Source organism: Chiloscyllium plagiosum, unplaced genomic scaffold (assembly GCF_037043375.1).
Source record: "Chiloscyllium plagiosum isolate Xiang-an unplaced genomic scaffold, Cpla_swu_hap1 HiC_scaffold_45, whole genome shotgun sequence".
In the NCBI taxonomy this organism is placed as follows: Eukaryota; Metazoa; Chordata; class Chondrichthyes; order Orectolobiformes; family Hemiscylliidae; genus Chiloscyllium; species Chiloscyllium plagiosum.
Window position 1 is genome coordinate 2,608,666 of NW_028270183.1, and position 22,520 is coordinate 2,631,185.

The 22,520-nt window shown below is 43.4% G+C and overlaps 1 protein-coding gene and 1 pseudogene across 2 annotated transcripts in view; both read left to right on the forward strand.

Moving 5' to 3' along the window:
• LOC122552314 (intercellular adhesion molecule 1-like) overlaps window positions 1–2,723 on the forward strand; it is a 45,217-nt gene extending 42,494 nt beyond the window's left edge. Inside the window, exon 8 of the mRNA XM_087983518.1 lies at window positions 271–2,723. Within this exon, the coding sequence (XP_087839644.1) occupies window positions 271–506 (236 nt within the window). The 3' untranslated portion in view covers window positions 507–2,723. The remainder of the gene's footprint in view (window positions 1–270) is intronic.
• A 13,142-nt stretch (window positions 2,724–15,865) lies between these two features.
• LOC122552312 (intercellular adhesion molecule 5-like) overlaps window positions 15,866–22,520 on the forward strand; it is a 38,905-nt pseudogene continuing 32,250 nt past the window's right edge. Inside the window, exons 1-2 of the transcript XR_015754506.1 lie at window positions 15,866–15,932; window positions 16,517–16,786. The product of XR_015754506.1 is annotated as an intercellular adhesion molecule 5-like (transcript). The remainder of the gene's footprint in view (window positions 15,933–16,516; window positions 16,787–22,520) is intronic.

Consider the following 22,520-nt stretch of genomic DNA (forward strand, 5'->3'; position numbering starts at 1 on the left):
AATTCCTGCGGAATGTAAATAGGGAATTGACAGTGAGTTTAGGGCAGACTGCCAAGGAGTGGTCTGTGATGTGGGAAGAATGAAAGAAGGTGAAGAATACAAGCAGGAAAACAGCCATGAAAGAGCTGAATAAAGCACACAGGACATTCCATCGGAAAATACCCTTTGTTTATAATCCACAGATTTTGGAAATCCTCGGGCATGTTGCAATCAATATATTTCCCTGGACTGTTGATGATTTGTGTATCTTTTCTTTCTTTCTTTTCATAGGTTTAAGATGGATAATACCAGTCGTGGTGGTGATAGCAGCAGTATTGTTGATAATTGCACTGATGGCCTTGTATTGGAAATGCAGTGCCCATAAAAGAGGACATTATAATGTACAGAATGCAAAACCCAACAAAAATCTACAGATCCCCAATGGGCATGAACACCAGCAGAATGTTCCTTTAAAGAATCTTGACCCATATCATGGTGAAACACTTACAAATGGATTGAACCAATGATAAAGATGTTACACGCCCTGACTTTGCAAAATATTCCAGTGGTCCTGTTGTACATGTAGTTACTGACGGGTGCCACTCATTGCCATGTTGAAGTCTGTACCAGCTGTAAAGACAACTAGTTACTGACAATCCTTTCTATATTTTCGGCAATTTTTGAATTACTGTGGTAAAACTTTTAATTTGATCTTCACAAACAGTAGATAGTCACCTGAACTATGGCATTTGGAAAGACTCATCTCTGTTAACTTCAGAGCTCCATAAACATAACTATTTTCTCACGAGCTGACATGAAGACTGCGCTATGTTGATTTGGTTGTATATTGTTTTTTTATGACGTATATTGTATAAGATGATAAAATGGAAACTACCTTTGAAACATCGTTAATTTAAAAATTCCATCCATGTGCTTCAACGACACCATGCTTTTGATCTTCTCTGTCTTAAACCTTAATACAACCAATAATTAAGGACCATTGTGTGAGAATAAGGGATTTCATATTTAAGATGCAGATGGGCATGGAATACTTCTCAAGGATCATGAATATTTGGAATTCGTTATGCCTGAGAGGGGTAAATACAGGGTTCAGATTATTGGGATTCAAGGATTATGCAGCTGTAGCCAGGTGTACCCTCAAGCCTGAACTCTGTGCTGTTCTTGTTCATCCTGAATTTCTCCACCTTGTTGTTAGTGGGAAGGGCTAATGCCCGAAACGTTGATTCTCCTGTTCCCTAGATGCTGCCTGACCTGCTGCGCTTTTCCAGCAACACATTTCAATCTCTGATCTCCAGCATCTGCAGACCTCACTTTCTCCTCAGTGCTTACAACTACATAAACTTGACAGACCCATGGAAGCTGTGATTTGCACCGATGCAGCCAGACTCTCTGATTAACTGCTGTATTCAGAATTTGGCCAAAGCAGGAGATTCTCAGTAAGATGGTGGAAGTGATTTCCTTTGGTTAAAATCACACAGCACCACATTATAGTCTGACAGGTTTGTTTGCAAGTACAATATTTTGGAGCACTGCTCCCTTCTCAGGTAGCTAGTGGAGTAGGATCATATGACACAGTATATGGCAAAACATCATAGTGTCATTCACTAATGCAATATATTGAATAAACCTAGATTACTGTTAAGCCTTTCATCTTGTAGAATGGATTGCAGGTTTCAATTTGTTAATATCTAAATCCCAGAATTTCTTTCAAGTTACACTCCCGAAATAATTCAAGGTTTTATAAAAAAACGGTGACATCATAAGGTTTGAGGTTAGAGTCTGTATGTATTTCAATCTTGAGCCTGACTGGTTCTATTTCCAAAGTAGGAATTTGTAAGATGTCACATGGATTATAAAAAACATTGACTGCCTACACAGTGTGTGCTTTTTGAATAATATAGAATGTATCTGCAAATGCAATTCTGCAAATTTTGGAAACAGAACCAGTCTGACTCAAGATTGGAATGCATACAGACTCTAACCTCACACCTTTAATGTATTGTCTGAGCTGAGATGTCACCTTTTTCTTTATAAAACCTTAATTTATCTCGGGAATGTGATCTGAAAGAAGTCACCTGATGAAGAAGCAGCGCTCTGAAAGCTAGTACTTCCAAATAAGCCTGTTGGACTATAATCTGGTGTTGTGTGATTTTTAGCTTTTTGTCAGAGTATTCAGGGAAAATTATTTCACCTTTTATCTTGTGTTTTATTTGGCCTGTTTGATACTAACAATGCTTTTTAAAATAAAAGCCAGTTTTATTCTAAACATTGAAATCTGGAGAGCACTGGAAAGAATTTGCTGAAGAATTTAAAGAATATTTGAACTTTGAGTCGTTCAGTATCATGATTTACTTTTTGACTGGAATGAACCTAACAGAATGTAAGAGCAGAGATCTTTAAAGTTCAAGGAGAAATCACAGAATTTAACATGTCATTGGCAAGAAATCAGAGAGTCTGGATCAAAGATTAAAACATGAAAAGTGGAAAGATACTCCAACCCATCTGTTCAAATGCAGCGTGGGGGACTGTACGTGTGCATGGTCAAAAATGAGCACTGATCTAAAACCTCGTCTCTAAATGCAACTATTTTGTGTGAGCAACAGATTACAGGAAATTGAATCTTTGAATCTACCTATAATCTGACCACTGGGAACACTGTGTAATATCCTTAGACCATCAGATCCAGTTGCTGTAATGCTGAATTAAAATTTTCAAACCCTGTGGCTGTAATGTGAATTAACACAATGACTACATTTCACTGTAACTGTACAAAATAACAGATAGAGTCATAGAGTCAAAGAGATGTACAACACGGAAACAGATCCTTCGGTCCAACTCGTCCATGCCGACCCAGATATCCCAACCCAATCTAGTCCCACCTGCCAACACCCGGCCCATATCCCTCCAAACCCTTCCTATTCATATACCCATCCAAATGCCTCTTAAATGTTGCAGCTTTCGCCACATCCTCTGGCAGCTCCAGGTTGATGTGCTTATTGATTGAATCTGTGGATGAGTGGACCCAATATACCGACCACTGCAACGGACAGCTGGAACTGACAACCGGAAGCGGCAGATTCAAACCACTACAAATGCCGGAGGAAAGATCACAGAAGGGCTTCAGAGGAGGCTCCCAAGCACTGAGGATGTCACCGAGTCAGGGGATGAAACATCTGCAACATAAATTCCCAGCTCGGCGAACAGAACCACAACAGCGAGCACCTGAGCTACAAATCTTCTCACAAACTATGCCCTCAAGTTCTGGACTCCCCGACCCCAGGGAAAAGACTTTGTCTATTTATCCTATCCATGCCCCTCATAACTTTGTAAACCTCCACAAGGTCACCCCTCAGCCTCCGGTGCTCCAGGGCAAACAACCCCAGCCTGTTCAGCCTCTCCCTATAGCTCAAATCCTCCAACCCTGGCAACATCCAGGAACCCTTTCAAGTTTCACAACATCTTTCCGATAGGAAGGAGACCAGAACTGCACGCAATATTCCAATAGTGGCCTAACCAATGTCCTGTACAGCCGCAACATGACCTCCCAACTCCTGTACTCAATACTCTGACCAATGAAGGAAAGCATACCAAACGCCTTCTTCACTATCCTGTCTACCTGCAACTCCACTTTCAAGGAGCTATGAACCCGCACTCTAAGGTCCCTTTTTTCAGCAACACTTCCTCGGACCTTACCATTAAGTATATAAGTCCTGCTAAGATTTGCTTTCCCAATTTGCAGCACCTCACATTTATCTGAATTAAACTCCATCTGCCACTTCTCAGCCCATCTGGTCCAGATCCTGTTGTAATCTGAGGTAACCCACTTCGCTATCCACTATACTTCCAATTTCGGTGTCATCTACAAACTTACTAACTACACATCTTATGCTTGCATCCAAATCATTTATGTAAATGACAAAAAGTAGAGGGCACAGCACCGCTCCTTGTGGCACTCCACTGGTCACAGGCCTCCAGTCTGAAAAACAACCCTCCACCACCATCCTCTGTCTTCTTCCTTTGAGCCAGTTCTGTATCCAAACAGCTAGTTCTCCTTGTATTCCATGAGATCTAACCTTTATAATCAATCTCCCATGGGGAACCTTGTCGAACGCCTTACTGAAGTCCATATAGATCACATCTACCGCTCTGCCCTCATCAATCTTCTTTGTTACTTCTTCAAAAAATGCAATCAAGTTTGTGAGACATGATTTCCCACACACAAAGCCATGTTGACTATCTGTAATCAGTCCTTGACTTTCCGAATACATATACATCCTGTCCCTCAGGATTCTCTCCAACAACTTGCCCACCACTGAGGTCAGGCTCACCGGTCTATAGTTCCCTGGCTTGTCTTTACTGCCCTTCTTAAAGAATGGCACCACGTTTGCCAACCTCCAGTCTTCCAGCACTTCACCTGTGATTATCGATGATACAAATATCTTAGCAAGAAGCCCAGTAATCACTTCTCTAACTTCCCACAGAGTTCTCGGGTACACCTGATCAGGTCCTGGGGATTAATCCACCTTTAATCGTTTCAAGACATCCAGCACTTCCTCCTTCGTAATCTGTACATTTTGCAAGATGTCACCATCTATTTCCCTATGGTCTATATCTTTCATATCCTTTTCCACAGTAAATACTGGTGCAAAATATTCATTCAGTTTCTCCCCCATTTTCTGTGGCTCCACATAAAGGCCGCCTTGCTGATCTTTGAGGGGTCCTATTCTTTTTTTATTAGATTAGATTAGATTACATTACAGTGTGGAAACAGGCCCTTCGGCCCAACAAGTCCACACCGACCCGCCGAAGCGCAACCCACCCTACCCCTACATTTACCCCTTACCTAACACTTCGGGCAATTTAGCATGGCCAATTCACCTTACCTGCACGTCTTTGGACTGTGGGAGGAAACCGGAGCACCCGCAGGAAACCCACGCAGACACGGGGAGAACGTGCAAACTCCACACAGTCAGCCACCTGAGGCGGGAATTGAACCCGGGTCTCTGGCACTGTGAGGCAGCAGTGCTAATCACTGTGCCACCGTGCCGCCCACATTTTTTATGTGGATTTAAGCCTGTGGTTTACATCTGGTTGGGGAAATCCTTTGTCTATTTGATTCTTCTTCCCTCGAAGCGTCCTTCCTGCAAAGGCACCCTTTCCTTTGAAAGGGTCTCTTCAACGACCCTGCTCAGTGCACTTCATCACAGTTGCTACCTGCTTGTTGTGTTGTTCTCTCCCTAGTTACCCTTTTGTCCTTAATATATTTGTAAAAACCCTTTGGATTCTCCTTAATTCTATTTGCCAACGCTATCTCATGTTCCCTTTTTGCCCTCCTGATTTCCCTCTTAAGTATACTCCTACTTCCTTTATACTCTTCTAAGGATTCACTCGATCTCTCCTGTCTATACCTGACATATGCTTCCTTTTTTTTCTTAACCAAACCCTAAATTTCTTTAGTCATCCAGCATTCCCTATACTTACCAGCCTTCCCTTTCACCCTGACAGGAATATACTTTCTCTGAATTCTTGTTATCTCATTTCTGAAGGCTTCCCATTTTCCACCCATCCCTTTACCTGCGAACATCTGCCTCCAATCAGCTTTCGAAAGTTCTTGTGTAATACCGTCAAAATTGGCCTTTCTCCAATTTAGAACTTCAACTTTTAGATCTGGTCTATCCTTTTCCATCACGATTGTAAAACGAATAGAATTGCGGTCGCTGGCCCCAAAGTGCTACCCCACTGACACCTCAATCACCTGCCCTGCCTTATTTCCCAAGAGTATGAAGAGTTTTGCACCTTCTCTAGTAGGTACATCCACATACTGAATCAGAAAATTGTCTTGAACGCACTTAGGAAATTCCTCTCCATCTAAACCTTTAACACTATGGCAGTCCCAGTTGATGTTTGGAAAGTTAAAATCCCCTACCATAACTACCCTATTATTCTGACAGATAGCTGAGATCTCCTTATAAGTTTGTTTCTCAATTTCTCTCTGATTATTAGGGGGTCTATAATACAATCCCAATAAGGTGATCATCCCTTTCTTATTTCTCGGTTCCACCCAAATAACTTCCCTGGATGTATTTCCGGGAATATCCTCCCTTAGCACAGCTGTAATGCTATCCCTTATCAAAAATGCCACTCCCTCTTCTCTCTTGCCTCCCTTTCTATCCTTCCTGTAGCGTTTGTATCCTGAAACATTAAGCTGCCAGTCCTGCCCATCCCTGAGCCATGTTTCTGTAATTGCTATAATAACCCAATCCCAAGTTCTTAACCATGCCCTGAGTTCATCTGCCTTCCCTGTTAGGCCCTTTGCATTGAAATGAATGCAGTTTAATTTATTAGTCCTACCTTGTCCCTGCCTGCCCTGACTGTTTGACTCACTTCTGTTCTCAACTATACAGTCTCAGATTGACCTCTTTCCTCACTATCTCCCTGGGTCCCACCTCACCACCTTACTAGTTTAAATCCTCCCAAGCAGCTCTTGCAAATTTCCCTGCCAGTATATTAATCCCCTTCCAATTTAGATGCAATCCGTCCTTCTTGTACAGGTCACTTCTACCCCAAAAGAGATTCCAATGATCCAAAAACGTGAATCCTTCTCCCATACACCAGCTCATCATATGCTCTATCCTCCTATTCCTGCCCTCACTAGCTCCTAGCACTGGGAGTAATCCAGATATTGCTACCCTTGAGGACCTCCTTTTTAAATTTCTGCCTAACTCTCTGCAATCTCCCTTCAGAATCTCTACCTTTTTGCTTCCTATATCGTTGGTTCCAATGTGGACAATGACCTCTTGCTGGCCCCTCTCCCCTGTCAGAACATTCTGCACCCTCTCTGAGACTCCTTGATCCTGGCATCAGGGAAACAACACACCATTCTGCTTTTCTCTGCTGGCCACAGAAATTTCCGTCTGTACCTCTGACTACAGAATCCCCTAACACAATGGATCTTTTGGAAGCCGACGTACCCCTCGTTGCATTAGTGCCAGTCTCAATACCAGAAACTTGGCTGTTCGTGCTACGTTCCCCTGAGAATCCATCACCCCCTACATTTCCCAAAAAAGCATACCTGTTTGAAATCGGTATATCCACAAAAGACTCCTGCCCTAGGTGCCTACCTCTCTTACCCTTCCTGGAGTTAACCCATCAATGTGACTGTATCTGAGACTTTCCCCCTTTCTTATAACTGCCATCCATCACATACTGTTGCTGTTGCAAATTCCTCATCGCTTCTATCTGTCTCTCCAACCGATCCACTCGATCTGATAAGATTCGCATCCATCAGCATTTATGGCAGATATAATCCGCAGTAACCCTTAAACTCTCTTTAAATACCCACATCTTACAAGAAGTACATGTGACTGCAAAGGCCATTTTTGCTCCTTCATAATCTACAGACCCAGAAAATAACACCGTCTTATTCCTCTACAAAACACTGCACCAGGTTAAATTAATAGCCATGGCTTATATTTTAAGTTTAATCAAGAGATTTACCTCCAAAAACATATAATCAAGAAAGAACCCATTGTACTCACTAATACAGCCTTTCTCTTGGACAGACTTAAAACAACAATTAACTTATGTGATTCTGTGCTGTGAACTTCGCCCAAACCGGTTCCTCCAAGATTAGTTGTGAAATTCACTGTTTGTTAATTTTCCCAGATGCACTCCGATGTCCAGCGACACATGAATTCAAAAACAGCAAAGGCAGTAACTGTGCAGGTTTTCTCTCTCTCTCTCTCTCCCCTGCACTGTCCTCACCATGTGCTTCCTTTGTCTGTTCTTCTGACTATGAGCAGGTTCAAGGCTGTAACACGACTGCAGAGATTCACCTGTTCTGAAATGATTGTTGGAAGATAGATGCCAGCACAATATGTAACTAAGTTTGGGCATCCTGTTAATTGGAGCCGTGTTGGGGAGCTGTATCAGTGATTTTTCTTCTCTCTTCCAGATAAACCACAAGCCACAATCACAACCATCTCAGAAGATAACAAAACCATGGATTAGAGTAGTGTTGGAAAAGCACAGCAGGTCAGGCAGCATCCAAGGAGCAGGAAAATCGACATTTCGGGCAAAAGCCTTACATCAGGAATAGAGGCAGGAAGCCTGCAGGGTGGAGAGATAAATGAGAGGGGGTTGGGGTGGGGAGAAAGTAGCATCGAGTACAATAGGTGAATGGGGGTGGGGATGGAGGTGATAGGTAAGAGAGGAGGGTGGGGGAAGGTAGCAAAGAGTACAATGGGTGAATGGGGGTGGGGATGAAGGTGATAGGTCAGAGAGGAGGGTGGAGTGGATAAGTGGAAAGGAAGATACGCAGGTAGGACAGGTCATAGGGACGGTGCTGAAAGGTTGGAACTGGGGTAAGATGGGGGGAGGGAAAATGAGGAAACTGGTGAAGTCCACATTGATGCCCTGGGGTTGAGGTGTTCCGAGGCAGAAGATGAGGCGTTCTTCTCCACCTGCAGGCTTCCTGCCTCTATTCCTGATGAAGGGCTTTTGCCAAAACATCGATTTTCCTGCTTCTTGGATGCTGCCTGACCTGCTGTGCTTATCCAGCACCACTCTAATCCAGACTCGGGTTTCCAGCATCTGCAGTACTCGTTTTTACCTCGTTGATTTTAACCTTACTGCGAGTCCTCTTGCAAGGATGCCTACCTTGAAGAAGTTCTCCTCCTCTGTCTCCAAGAATCTCAGTGAGTCTCTCTCTCTCTCACTGCAACTCCCAGGTCATCTCCTCAACCATGTCCTGAAACAAACTCAAAGAACACCTCATCTTCTGCCTCGGAACAGTTCAACCCCAGGGCATCAATGTGGACTTCACCAGTTTCCTTATTTCCCCTCCCCCCACCTTACCCCAGCTCCAACCTTCCAGCTCAGCACCATCCCCATGACCTCTCCTACCTGTGTATCTTCCTTTCTACCTATCCACTCCACCCTCCTCTCTGACTTATCACCTCCATCCCCACCCCCATTCACCCATGGTACTCTTTGCTACCTCCCCCCACCCTCCTCTCTGACCTATCACCGCCATCCCCAAACCCCTCTCATTTATCTCTCCACCCTGCAGGCTCCCTGCCTCTATTCCTGAAACGTCGATTTTCGTGCTCCTTGGATGCTGCCTGACCTGCTGTGCTTTTCCGGCACCACTCTAATCCAGACTCAGGTTTCCAGAATCTGCAGTCCTCGTTTTTACCTAGATAACAAAACCATGTCAGACTTTCCAGTAAAAGTCACTAAGGATGATGAAATTACATTCAACTGAAATTCCAATGGAAGACCCTCACCTACATTAGAGTGGGTAAACCTCAGGAACAGCATTGAAACTAATCCCTCTGGATTTCTGCATACTCCCCATATAACTGCAAAATATCAGGGGGAATTTATAAATGCAGAGCTACCAATCAAGATGGAATTGATGAGACGCAAGTGGACATCAGGGTCAAAGGTCAGTTGGTATTATTAGTGTGGGCTCCTGTTTTACTGCACCCTTCCTGATAATGGGACAATGAATAAACTGTTGCCTGCCTCTAACAATGCTGCTCTGTAACTGGCCTTTGGTACATTGGGTACGGGTGGTTCAGAGTGAGAGTCTCTTGCATGTGTTCCTCTTTGTGTGTAGAAGCACCATCCTCCTGCTTTGTGTTTGCCCCACCTGCCTGGGGAATAACTCCAAGGTAGGAGGAGTGGGACACTTCATGGCTGTGAATTCAAACATTGTGACTCCATGGAGCAGAGTTTTGGCAGATCAGTGAGTGCAGCACATGTCTCTGGGCTTCACTTCTCATTGTGATGGGAGCAACAGGGAAAAGCAGTGAAAAAGTACAAGCTGGAGGTACTGCAAACACAGCAGCTCAAATCAGTGTCTTGGGGAAAATACAAATGAATATTAGGGTTGGAAATTAGAAGAAAGACAGGAGATTTAATTGTGTTATTAGCAATGTAAGAGATCGGAATTATGAATTCTTAAAATTCTGGACCCAGCTTAAAATAAATCTTGATATCAATATGTATGGAACATTACATTAAATTTACTTACCAGTGTGAAATTCATGCGGAATGTAAATAGGGAATTGACAGTGAGTTGAGGGCAGACTGCCAAGGAGTGGGGTGTGATGTGGGAAGAAAGAAAGAAGGTGAAGAATACAAGCAGGAAAGCAGCCATGAAAGAGCTGAATAAAGCACACGGCGCGGCGCATTCCATCTGTGTTTATTGTCCGCAGATTTCAGAAATATTCAGGAATTTTGCATTTAATATATATCCTTGCACTGTTGGTGATTTGTGTATCTTTTCTTTCTTTGTTTTCATAGATTTAAGATGGATAATACTAGTGACTGCAGGAATAGCAGTATAGATGGTAATTGCTGTGATGGCCTTGTACTGGAAATGCAGTGCCCATAAAAGAGGACAGTATAAATTAGACAAAGCAAAACCCAACAACAATGCACAAGTCCCCAGTGGAAATGATCAGAATGGAGTTCCTTTTAAGAAACATCATCCATAACTTGGTAGTACAACAACAATTACAAACTAGTATGAGATATGTTCTGAAGAGAAATTCCGATGATCCTGTAGTTGATATTGTATCCATCAAGTGCAGCTCATTGCAATACTAAAATTGTTTGCAGTTATTATTGTAATATTTGTAATGACAATTTGTTCCGCACATTTCTCAACATTTTAGATTGCTTTTGAAATGTTGTATGGATCATTTTCTTTTATTTTTTTCAAAATCTGGATTGTCACCTGAGCTCTGGTAACTAGATTGATATCATCAAAGCTTTATGAGAACAACTTTCTTCCCCACGAACTGACACGAAGGCCAGATACAAGATTTGTTTATTCTGTAAAATAAATTCCTGTTGTGACCGTTTGCTTTAGTAAGATAAATATTATCTTTGTAATCTATAGTTTTCCAAATGTATGAAATGAAGACGAGATGTGAAGTCTCAATTTTAAAATTCACATCATGTTTAAATGCCTCCATGCCTTTCCTCTCTGTATCTCCATAAACTCCCTCCGCCCTGTAAACTTCCAAGAATTATATACTTCTTCAATTCCGGTATGATGAGCGTCCTGATTTTCATTGTCCTTAGATCAATCGCAACTTTGTCTTCAGCAGCCTAGGCCCTGACCTCTGGAAGTCCTTCCCAGTCTCTTTGCCTATAAATGTTGATCAAACTTTGTCACTTTCCAGCATGCTTGCTTCTTTGTTAAGGCGGTGGATTGAAATTCTTTTCAGATTTTGAGCATATAAAACTCTGATACAGTAGTGAGGAGGGTCAGATTGCCAATGTTGCCGTATTTTGGGCGAGTTGTTAAATAGATGCTCTGTCTCTTCTTTCAGGTGGATGTAAAAGATTCCGTGGCTCAATTCTGAAAAAGAGCAGACAAGTTCTCCCTGGTGTACTGAGGAATACAATCAGTCTGAACATAAAAGCAGATCATCCGGTGGAACGTCATGAAATGTACTGTGATGCTGATGACACTACCACAGTGGGGCAGATATTGAACAAAGACGAGTCAAAATACAGAAAGGAGGAAGAGGGCTTGGTGACATGGTGCAATAAGAACAACCTCTCTCTCAATATCTGAAGAACTGCAAAACTGAAGAACTGATCATCGACTTCAGGAAAAAAGGAGAACATACCCCCATGTACATCACCAGAACTGAGGTTGAGATGGTTGAGAGTGTCAAGTTTCTTGGAGTGACGATAACCAACAGTCTGTCCTGGATTTCCCACATCAATGTGACATTCAAGAAGGCACAACAATGCCTCTTCCTGCTCAGCTGACTCAGGAAATTAGTCATGTCCATAAGGACCCTCACCAACTTCTACAGATGCACTATTGAGAGCAAGCTGATCAGGCGCACAATGGCCTGGTATGGCAACTGCTCTGCCCAGGGTTATAGGAAACTATAGAAGGTGGTATGCACAGCCCAGACCATCATGGAAATCAACCTTCCATCTAGGGACTCCATTTACACAGCTCGCTGCCGCAGAAAGGCTGCTACACATAATCTAAGTCCCATTGCACCCCAGTAATGACTTCCGACAACCTCTTCCATCAGGCAGAAGGTGTAGAAGACTGAACACACATATCAGTAGGTCCAGGCACAGCTTCTTCCCAGCTGTTATTAGACTGATGAATGGACTCTCTCGTCTCAATAAGCAATGTAACCTGCATGCCTCTGTCTAAGTATTTTTAATCTGTACATCCTTGCTTACTGTGATCTGCCTGTACTGCTCGTAAACTGTCCTTCAGTACATATGACAATCAATTCAATGAATTCAATGCAATTTGAAAGGAAGACAAGTAGCCAAGATAAGGAATGGAAAACTGGGAATGCCCCACGGTCTCCTCATTGGAGAAGAATAGAAAGTACTGAGGATGGAGGTGAACATTTGGAAGGTGTTTCCATTGTTACAAATTGGGACACATTTGTTCTGAATGCTGGAGGTTGAAAGGGAGACCCATGGGTCTTAATGAAGTTTGTAAGAATAAGTCTAAAAATGAGTTAGAAGGAAAAGGCCAGAGATCAGATTGTAACTTTAACCACAACTAAGAGACAGGATGTGGATGCTGCTGTCAGTGTTGAAGAATATCAGGTAGATTAGAAATATCAAAGATTTTTATCTAAAGGGAAGATAACCCCTTTCTCTTCAAAGGAAGCATCTAAAGGATGCAGAGGTTTTCCAAAGTCTTTTGCTGGATAAAGATTTACTTTTCTCTCCACAGAGTTCAATGAAATCTAAAGTGTTAGAAAATGGACTAGATGGAAGATATATCCAAGTTCTATTGCTCAAGATCCAATTGGAGTGTGACTTGATGTCTGGACTTCTGGTAGCTCCAGAGGTGGTGGGTACAATGGTAGTAATCTTCCAGGAAATGATCCAGAGAATTGGAAAACAGCCAATGTAACATGCTCATTCAAAAACAAAGGGAGATTTAAACCAGTAACTATTGGCTAGTTAACATCTGTCATTGGTTAGATGTTCATAAGAAAGGATGTAATAGTAGAGTATTTTGAAATACATAATGAAACCAAGCAGAGTCAGCAGGATTTCATTAAGGGGATTCATTGAACATAATATACTTGGATTTAAAAAATAATTTGATAAAGTACCACATGTTAGGCTTCTTAATAAATAAAGACCCCTAGAGGGTGAGTGTAGGATATTAACATGGATGAGGATTGACTAACTAATAGAAGATAGAGTTGGGACAAAGGATCATTTTCAAGATGGCAATCTGTAACTAGTAGAGTGCTACAAGGCTCTGTGCTGGATCCACAATTATTTACAGTAGCTATTAATTACTTGGAAATTAGACAGAATGTACTATTGTGGATGACACAAAATAACTTAGAAAACAAGCAGTTAGGATGACACAAAAAGCCTACAGATGGTTAGAGACAGGGAAATACACTGTGAGTAGGCAAAATCCCAGCAGATGTAATGTAAGGCAGGAAATGTGAGGCTCTGCATTTGGCAATAAGAAAATCTGAATATTATTTACATAGAAACAGTGCTGAATCTCTGGAATTCTTGAGTGCAGAGATTACCAAGTGAATTCAAGGCTGACATACTCAGATTTTCAACCAGTAAGAGAATCAAGAATTAGGAAGAAAAGGCAGGAAAGTGAAGTTGAGGATTATCAGATCAACCACGGCCTCACTGAATGGCAGAGCAGACTTGAGCCTATTGGCCTACTTCCACTCCCATGTCTTATGATCTTAGAGGAAAATATTCCAATTCCTGGTCACTAAGTGGTAAATGGGTTCCATTGCCAGAGGAGACAGGTGCCATCTGGCAAGAAACACAGGTCAAAGTCATCATTTATGTTGGGTGCTGGACAGGACTGCTCCAACTGCTACTGCTGTTGAGCACTGGGTTCACTGAAAAAGTACTATATCTCCCAACTAGAAAGGGTCATCAGATACTGGTATGATTTTGCAGCATGGTTACGACATTCTGTCTTCAGACTCTGCAGCAATGTCTTCATGTCAAGCTCCCTCTTAAATGATAGATACAAGAGATTAATTTCTTCCCTCAGATGCATTGTTTCAATTGTGACTCACAATTGGGATCCCCAGCTCAGAAATATGCATCTCACGACAATATAGATTGAGGTGGCATGGAGACAGCAGGCTGGATGACACCAAAAGAACTCATGCACTCTGTCTGTGGAAGTAATGTTCTGGCCAATGCCATCCCTTCAAAGTTTGGGAGAAGATTTGTAGCTCGGGTGCTCGTTGTTGTGGTTCTGTTCGCCGAGCTGGGAATTTGTGTTGCAGACGTTTCATCCCCTGTCTAGGTGACATCCTCAGTGCTTGGGAGCCTCCTGTGAAGCGCTTCTGTGATGTTTCCTCCGGCATTTATAGTGATTTGTATCTGCCTTTTCCAATTGTCAGTTCCAGCTGTCCGCTGCAGTGGCCGGTATATTGGGTCCAGGTCGATGTGCTTATTGATTGAATCTGTGGATGAATGCCATGCCTCTTGGAATTCCCTGGCTGTTCTCTGTTTGGCTTGTCCTATAATAGTAGTGTTGTCTCAGTCGAACCCATGTTGCTTGTCATCTGAGTGTGTGGCTACTAAGGATAGCTGGTCGTGTCGTTTCGTGGCTAGTTGGTGTTCATGGATACGGATCGTTAGCTGTCTTCCTGTTTGTCCTATGTAGTGTTTTGTGCAGTCCTTGCATGGGATTTTGTACACTACATTGGTTTTGCTCATGCTGGGTATCGGGTCCTTCGTCCTGGTGAGTTGTTGTCTGTGAGTGGCTGTTGGTTTGTGTGCTGTTATGAGTCCTAGTGGTTGCAGTAGTCTGGCTGTCAGTTCAGCCCTAGCCAGAAAAGTTTGATGTTTATCACTGTTGGCATCCATGACAGCGAAGCAGTTCACATGTGTGGTGAACACCCTTCTTATGTGCCCTCTGTTTGTACAGAATTTCACATTTGCACCAAAACCTCCCTCAGAAGCTTGGTAAAGATAATCATTAACCAGTACAGGTCGCAAACAGTCAAAGCAGCTATTGACCTGACGGCCTACCTCTTTTGAGCAGCTGCACTCATAGAACAAAGAAAAGTACAGCACACATCAGGCCTTTTGGCCCACCATGTCTGTGATGACCATGATAACTAATGGCATTAGGTTGGATGGCCCTGGAGAGGGGAAGGAAATGCTTAACAGTGTGTTTGAGGCCTTCTGTGGCTCATGCGCAACACAGGGTTGGCAGTACATTGTCTCCACCAAGCAACCTTTTCGTTTGAAATGTAAGTTTCCTCAAGAATCTGATTTTTTGTGGTACAGTCTCTTTCAAGGACAGTTTGTTTTTTGTTAATGTGTTTGCTTTGATTATTAGGTTTCCAGAATATTAATAAGTATTGATTTATGGCTTACCTACTGCCTTGCATCTTGACAGCAAGGTTTCTAAGTTGGGTACTGTTAAGAGAATGGCAGGACGCCCCCAGTACAACTTTCCACTGAGCCTGGCCCACGAATCCCAGCTCATTACCAGCATTAATGGCGACTATCCATCTGGAAAGGATCTCAGAATGAGCAGCCTGAATCCCAGAGGGTCTTAAAGGCAGCTGGTACAGAAACACATTCTTTTGTGTCTTTGATCCGCATAGGTGGGACATTGGATGGACAAAGGCGTTCAAAAAGCCAAGTTAGTACGTGAAACATTAAAATGAAAAGGAATTACTCTTGGAATTTCATCATATCATCGCCTAAAATAAATATCTCCATAATGTCCCGGAAAGGATGTGGGTCTTAAAGTAGCGGAATCTCTAGAAAAGCCAGGAAGCACAGTTCAGCTTCTGATTCCAGCTTAGAACAGTGAAGCTCAAACTCCACAATTATGGATTTTAGGAGGAAATCATCGGTTGAGGGTATTTACTTCTCCGTGTTAATTTTCAGTATAACAGGTGAGGTAAAGGAAACAAAGTAAATTCGGATTACTATTTTGTCCAATGTGGGTCCAGACCTCATAACTCACTCTGGCGGGGGCTTTCCGGTGTCCTGATAATATTTTAATTGAACGTTGGCACATTTTATTTTGGAGATGATAATGATGGGTTGTGTTGAAAGTTGAGATAAAGACCGAGAAAATCCTGCTCGGTGTCGATTTAACTTGTGCGGTAGCCTCAACTGCGGCCGTGTTGCCTGCTACAAATGGGACAAGCGCTTCGGCGGCAAACTCTTGAGAGTAGTGGCCAAATCTCTGTCCCGTGTCAAGTGAAGGACAAGCGACGTGTTGGGGCAGCAGTGCGGGCGATGATCCTTTACTATGGGGATCCGTCCCAGGCAATTTTCCCAACGAAATTCTTCTTCCTATCCAATGTACTGGTCTAAAATAAAAACCGAAAATGCTGGAGAAACAGCAGACCGAGCAGTAACTATGCTGAGACAAACGGAGTTGAGTCCAGTTTCAAATTGAATCTGTTAGTTCGGGGAGTTAATTGATGAGTCCTTATCTTGTGTTTACTCCTGTGGTTTGTTTTCTTGGCAGCCACTGTAACTGGATTTGAAGTTTCAATCGATGTAAACCCCCCAGCCGTGGAATTTGGAGGTTCCATCGAGATGAACTGCAGCACAACATGTCCAAAACTAACAATAAATATGGAACATAAAGCAGGAGTAAACTTCGTTAGAACAAAGGGCATTACTTGGTACCATAACTATTTCCCAAGTGCCCAGCAGTGAGATTTAACACCAGCATGTTCTGTGAAATGCCTGGATCCTCAGCTAAAGGATGTGAAAGAGTATGTCACAGTGTACAGTAAGTATAAACTCAAGACCTGGCATTAAAGAAATACAGCAGCATGGGATGGCATTGCTGATGGTAAGTGGAACCTGTCTGATTTAGTGTAGGTTGATACTGGCTTAATAAGGAATGATTCTTCAGAGTGGAAGAAAACAGACTGGGGCTCCATCAGAATAAACTGCAGCACAGCATGTCCAGAATCAACAATTACTATAGAATATAAATCAAGGATAAATCCTAACAGAACAAAGGGCAGTACTTGATATGATAACTATTTCCCAAGTTATCCAGAAGTAGGATTTTACAACTGCATGTTCTGTGATACGTCAAGCAGAAGATTCTAGGAGGAAGAAGACAGTTGATGTCTAATATACAGTAAGTGAAAACTCTAGATCCGGCATGAAAGGGGTCAGGTTCAAAGGAGATACGAGGGGTAAGATTTTTACACAGTGTCTGGTAGGATTCCAGAACGTGCTGCCAGGGGTGGTGGTGGAAGCAGATACACTAGGGGCATTTAAGGGACTTTTAGATCAGCACATAAATATACAACAAATGGAGGGATATGGACCAAGGGCAGGCAGAAGGGATTTCAGTCATGTTCGGTACAACATGGTGTACTGAAGAGCCTGTTCCTCTGCTGTACAGTCTATGTTCTATTAAAGAAATACAGTGGCTCGGGATAGTCTTAGTGATGATAAATGGAACCTGTTGGATTTCGTGTAGTTTGGTACTGGTTTAATTGGGGAAAAATGCTGTCAGAAGATCTCATTTGGTTCACTAGTGTCCTTTCTGAGAGGATAACTGACTTCCTTAATTAGTCTGGCCTACCTGGGACTCCAGACCCACAGCAATGTGGTTAATTCTTAACTGATGGTCAGGAATTTTAAGAATGAATAACATGGAGGAGTGAAATAGATTAACACACAAACACAGTTTCATCCTGATGTGTTAATGAGCAGTCATTGATTGTTGGTAAAGCAGATCTAAGAGATTATTGCATGAAGACCATATCCCACTATTTCATTGTTTATCATTGAACTGGCCTTGGAATTATTTTAGAGATGATGACTTAGTGGTAACATCACTAGACTAGTAATTTAGAAACGAGGCTAATGATCTGAGACATGGGTTCAAATCCCACCAAGAATGTTGGGAAATTTGAAATTAATAAAAGTCTGGTATAGCAAATTAGCCTGATGGCAAACATTGAAATTAAACCTACTTGGTTCACTAATGCTCTTTCTGGGAGCATATTTGCCATCCTTACCTGGTCTGGTCCACATGGGACTCCAAGCCCACAGCAAAGCAATTGTTTCTTATCTGCCCTCTGGGAGATTAAGGATGAGCAACAACCGCGAACCAACAATGCCACATCCCATGAACACATAAAAGTAAAGCAGTGAAGATGCCGATCCCTTCCCTTTGGAAATGCAGTGTTTCAGCCAAAATTGTGAAGTGAAGGATCCAGCTCAGCCTTTTCCTATGAGTCCACAGGCAATTCGATTCACCCCATGTGACATCAAGAAATGGTGGAGGACAAAGAACGCAGCAACAATAAACATGCTGAATACTTGTATCAACAATGGCACCCATCTGACCAAGTAGAACATTATGATCTGTGCCCTATTCTAAAAATGCACACCAAGTCTGATTTGTCCACTTGCTCCATCAGTTTCCCCATTATCATGGTCAAAATAATCAAAGGTGCCAATGATGGTGCTATGAAGTAGCATTTCCTATCCAGCAAATTATACGCTGCATCTTGGTTTGGTTCTGCCAGGATCATTCAGCCACAGACCTCATTATAGTCTTGGATCAAACATGAACAGAAAAGCTGAACTCCAGAGGACAGATGAAAATGACTTCCTTTCGCATCGAGGCAGCATTTGACCAGGTTTTCCAACAAGGTGATCAGTAAGCTCGAATTGACTGGGAGTCAAGGGATAAAACGTGTGCTGAATAGAGTTGAATAATGAAGCAATCATTACCACATGCTGCAAGGTCTGGACAACATTGAAAAGTAGACTAATAGTGGGTGAGTAACATTCATCCCAAAACCTCCAAGCAATGACAATCTCCAAGAGCAGAAGCTCCAACCATCCCCCCTTGACAACCAATGGTATTACCATTGTTGAATTTCCCATGGTCTGTTAAATATATATGCATTTTATTTTATTGTCTGCAGCTATTGGCAATAGTTGATGATTCACCTTTATCTTGAAAATTAGACATATCTTCTGAAATTGTGGCTGTCGTGTTTGGAGGGATATGTTTGTAACATCTGATGCTAAATAAATACAAGCTTCATTAAAGACTAGCTGGTTGTATCCTTCACTAACTACATTTCTGCATTGTGGTTTCATTGGCAGCTTGCAGCACATCATTATACAGAAACCGAACTGCTGTCAGACCTGCTGAGCTTCTCAGGAATTTCTCTTTTGGTGCATAAATAATATGACTGTAAGGGCTGGTCAGAGGATCTCATCTGCAGACTCCCATGGTTGTTCCAGAAGCAGGAAGGAACCAGAACAAATACTCACCATTTGCCTCTATCAGCTGTTGTTGAAGCTCCAGCGACACTAAAAATGTTCTTGTCACCAATTCTTGGGGTCACTTACCAAGTAATCCCCAACCTCTGATCTATTCTTCTGCCTCACTGTTTGTATGAATGGTTCAGTTCTGTTTCTGATAAATGATACCCCCCAGAATGCTGAAAGTCTTTAGAGGTCTGGAGTCACAGGTTGGCTGAAGTCATTTCCACCAGTTTTTGAAAAGTTTCATAAAAAACAAGTGAAAGGAGCTCAGCCAACCCTAGCGACCTCGTGGGCAAGACCAGGTTACACTTGTTGAAAGCTAAAGTGAGGCGATCAAAGGTGCCCCGGCTCCCACCTCACTGAAATCAGAAACAGCGGACTGAGTTGGATGATCAGCCATGATCATAATGATGGACAAGCAAGCTCGAAGGACTGAATGGCCTACTCCAGTCCTTTTCTCTGTTTCTGACGAAGCTGAACTGTCTGGTTATAAACAGGAACCCAGTTGTGAAGAACTTGCTTTTCTTGCTTCTCCATTTGACAGAAAGCAGAGAGACATGGAGCTATTTTTATCTTGATCTCTGAATAGGCTTGATTTTACAATTTTGGGGAATGTTTCTGATCTGTTCAGTGCTCTCCTATAAAATTATGAGGGGCATGGATAGGATAAATAGACAAAGTCTTTTCCCTGGGGTGGGGGAGTCCAGAACTAGAGAGCATAGGTTTAGGGTGAGAGGGGAAAGATATAAAAGAGACCTAAGGGGCAACTTTTTCACACACAGGGTGGTACGTGTATGGAATGAGCTGCCAGAGGAAGTGGTGGAGGCTGGCACAATTGCAACATTTAAAAGGCATTTTGATGGGTAAATGAATAGGAAGGGTTTGGAGGGATATGGGTCAGGAGATGGCATGTGAGACTAGACAACGTTGTGGGCCGAAGGGCCTGTCCTGTGCTGCATTGTTCTATGTTCTAGACTGGGTTGGGATATCTGGTCGGCATGGACAAAGGGGGATCGAGGGGACTGTTTCCGAGCTGTATATCTCTATGACTCTCTGGCTCAGCCTGCTGTGAATTGAATGCCTCCCACATTTGGGAGATGGCAATATATCAAATGTTGAAACAAGATGTTGGAATTTTTCCACTGGAATTCTTGCCATTGTTTTTTAAATAATTTCCGGGAAAGGACAGAGGTCATTTTCATTAACATCGAGCTGAGTTAGTCAGGTCGAGTCAGATTGCAGAGCCCATCCACATTCTGGCGACATGAGCTTCCAGATCTTTTCACCTCATGGACTTCTGCAGTTCTTCACTGTGACTTCTTATGTGACAAGTGGGTAAAAACATATTTAAAATCAGTGGATAGTGTTTACTGGGTGTATTTGTGCTGCACTTCACGATGCGTACAGTTATGTTTAAATGCGGACATTTCTCGTGTGTACTTGTACTGTAATGAAGGATTGATTTTCTTGTTATTCGTTAATATTAAGAACAACATTATTGGACACGTTTCTGGTCTGTGTTGTTAGAAGCAAAAATGAGAGAGAGATGGTTATTCAGGATTGAGGACTTCCTCCAGACCAAAGGGGTAGCCATGGGCACACGTATGGGCCCCAGCTATGCCTGTCTCTTTGTTGGCTACGTAGAGCAGTTGATCTTCCGTAATTACACCGGCCCCACTCCACACCTCTTCCTCCGCTACATTGATGACTGCATTGGCGCCACCTCGTGCTCCCGCGAGGAGGTTGAGCAATTCATCAACTTCACCAACACATTCCACCCTGACCTTAAATTTACCTGGACCATCTCTGACACCTCCCTCCCCTTCCTGGACCTCTCCATCTCCATCAGTGACGACCGACTTGACACTGACATCTTCTACAAACCCACCGACTCCCACAGCTACCTGGATTACACCTCTTCCCACCCTACCTCTTGCAAAAATGCCATCCCGTATTCCCAATTCCTCCACCTCCGCCGTATCTGCTCCCAGGAAGAGCGGTTCCACCATAGAACACACCAGATGGCCTCCGTCTTTAGAGACCGCAATTTCCCTTCCCACGTGGTTAAAGATGCCCTCCAACGCATCTCATCCACATCCCGCACCTCCGCCCTCAGACCCAACCCCTCCAACTGCAACAAGGACAGAACGCCCCTGGTGCTCACCTTCCACCCTACCAACCTTCGCATAAATCAAATCATCCGCCGACATTTCCGCCACCTCCAAACAGACCCCACCACCAGGGATATATTTCCCTCCCCACCCCTCTCCGCCTTCCGCAAAGACCATTCCCTCCGTGACTACCTGGTCAGGTCCACGCCCCCCCTACGACCCACCCTCCCATCCTGGCACTTTCCCCTGCCATCGCAGGAACTGTAAAACCTGCGCCCACACCTCCTCCCTCACCTCTATCCAAGGCCCCAAAGGAGCTTTCCACATCCATCAAAGTTTTACCTGCACATCCACTAATATCATCTATTGTATCCGTTGCTCCCGATGCGGTCTCCTCTACATTGGGGAGACTGGGCGCCTCCTAGCAGAGCGCTTTAGGGAACATCTCCGAGACACCCGCACCAATCAACCAAATCGCCCAGTGGCTCAACATTTCAACTCCCCCTCCCACTCTGCCGAGGATATGGAGGTGCTGGGCCTCCTCCACCGCCGCTCCCTCACCACCAGACGCCTGGAGGAAGAACGCCTCATCTTCCGCCTCGGAACACTTCAACCCCAGGGCATCTATGTGGATTTCAACAGTTTCCTCATTTCCCCTTCCCCCACCTCATCCTAGCTTCTAACTTCCAGCAACTCGATCCCCTGACCTGTCCGGACTTGTCCGACCTGCCCAGCTCCTTTTCCACCTATCCACTCCACCCTCTCCTCCCTGACCTATCACCTTCATCTCCTTCCCCACTGACCTATTGTACTCTATGCCACTCTCTCCCCACCCCCACCCTCCTCTAGCTTATCTCTCCATGCTTCAGGCTCTCTGCCTTTATTCCTAATGAAGGGCTTTTGCCCGAAACGTCGATTTTGCCTGTCCTCGGATGCTGCCTGAATTGCTGTGCTCTTCCAGCACCACTGATCCAGAATGTTGCTCTGATTCAGCCTGTTTTGTGATAAATGAGGCTTCGTACGTTCGCTGAAATGTTTGATGGGTTAGCTGGAAGTGGGGTTCTATAACCCCACACCCAGCCCAGGCTCTCGACTCTCTTCTAG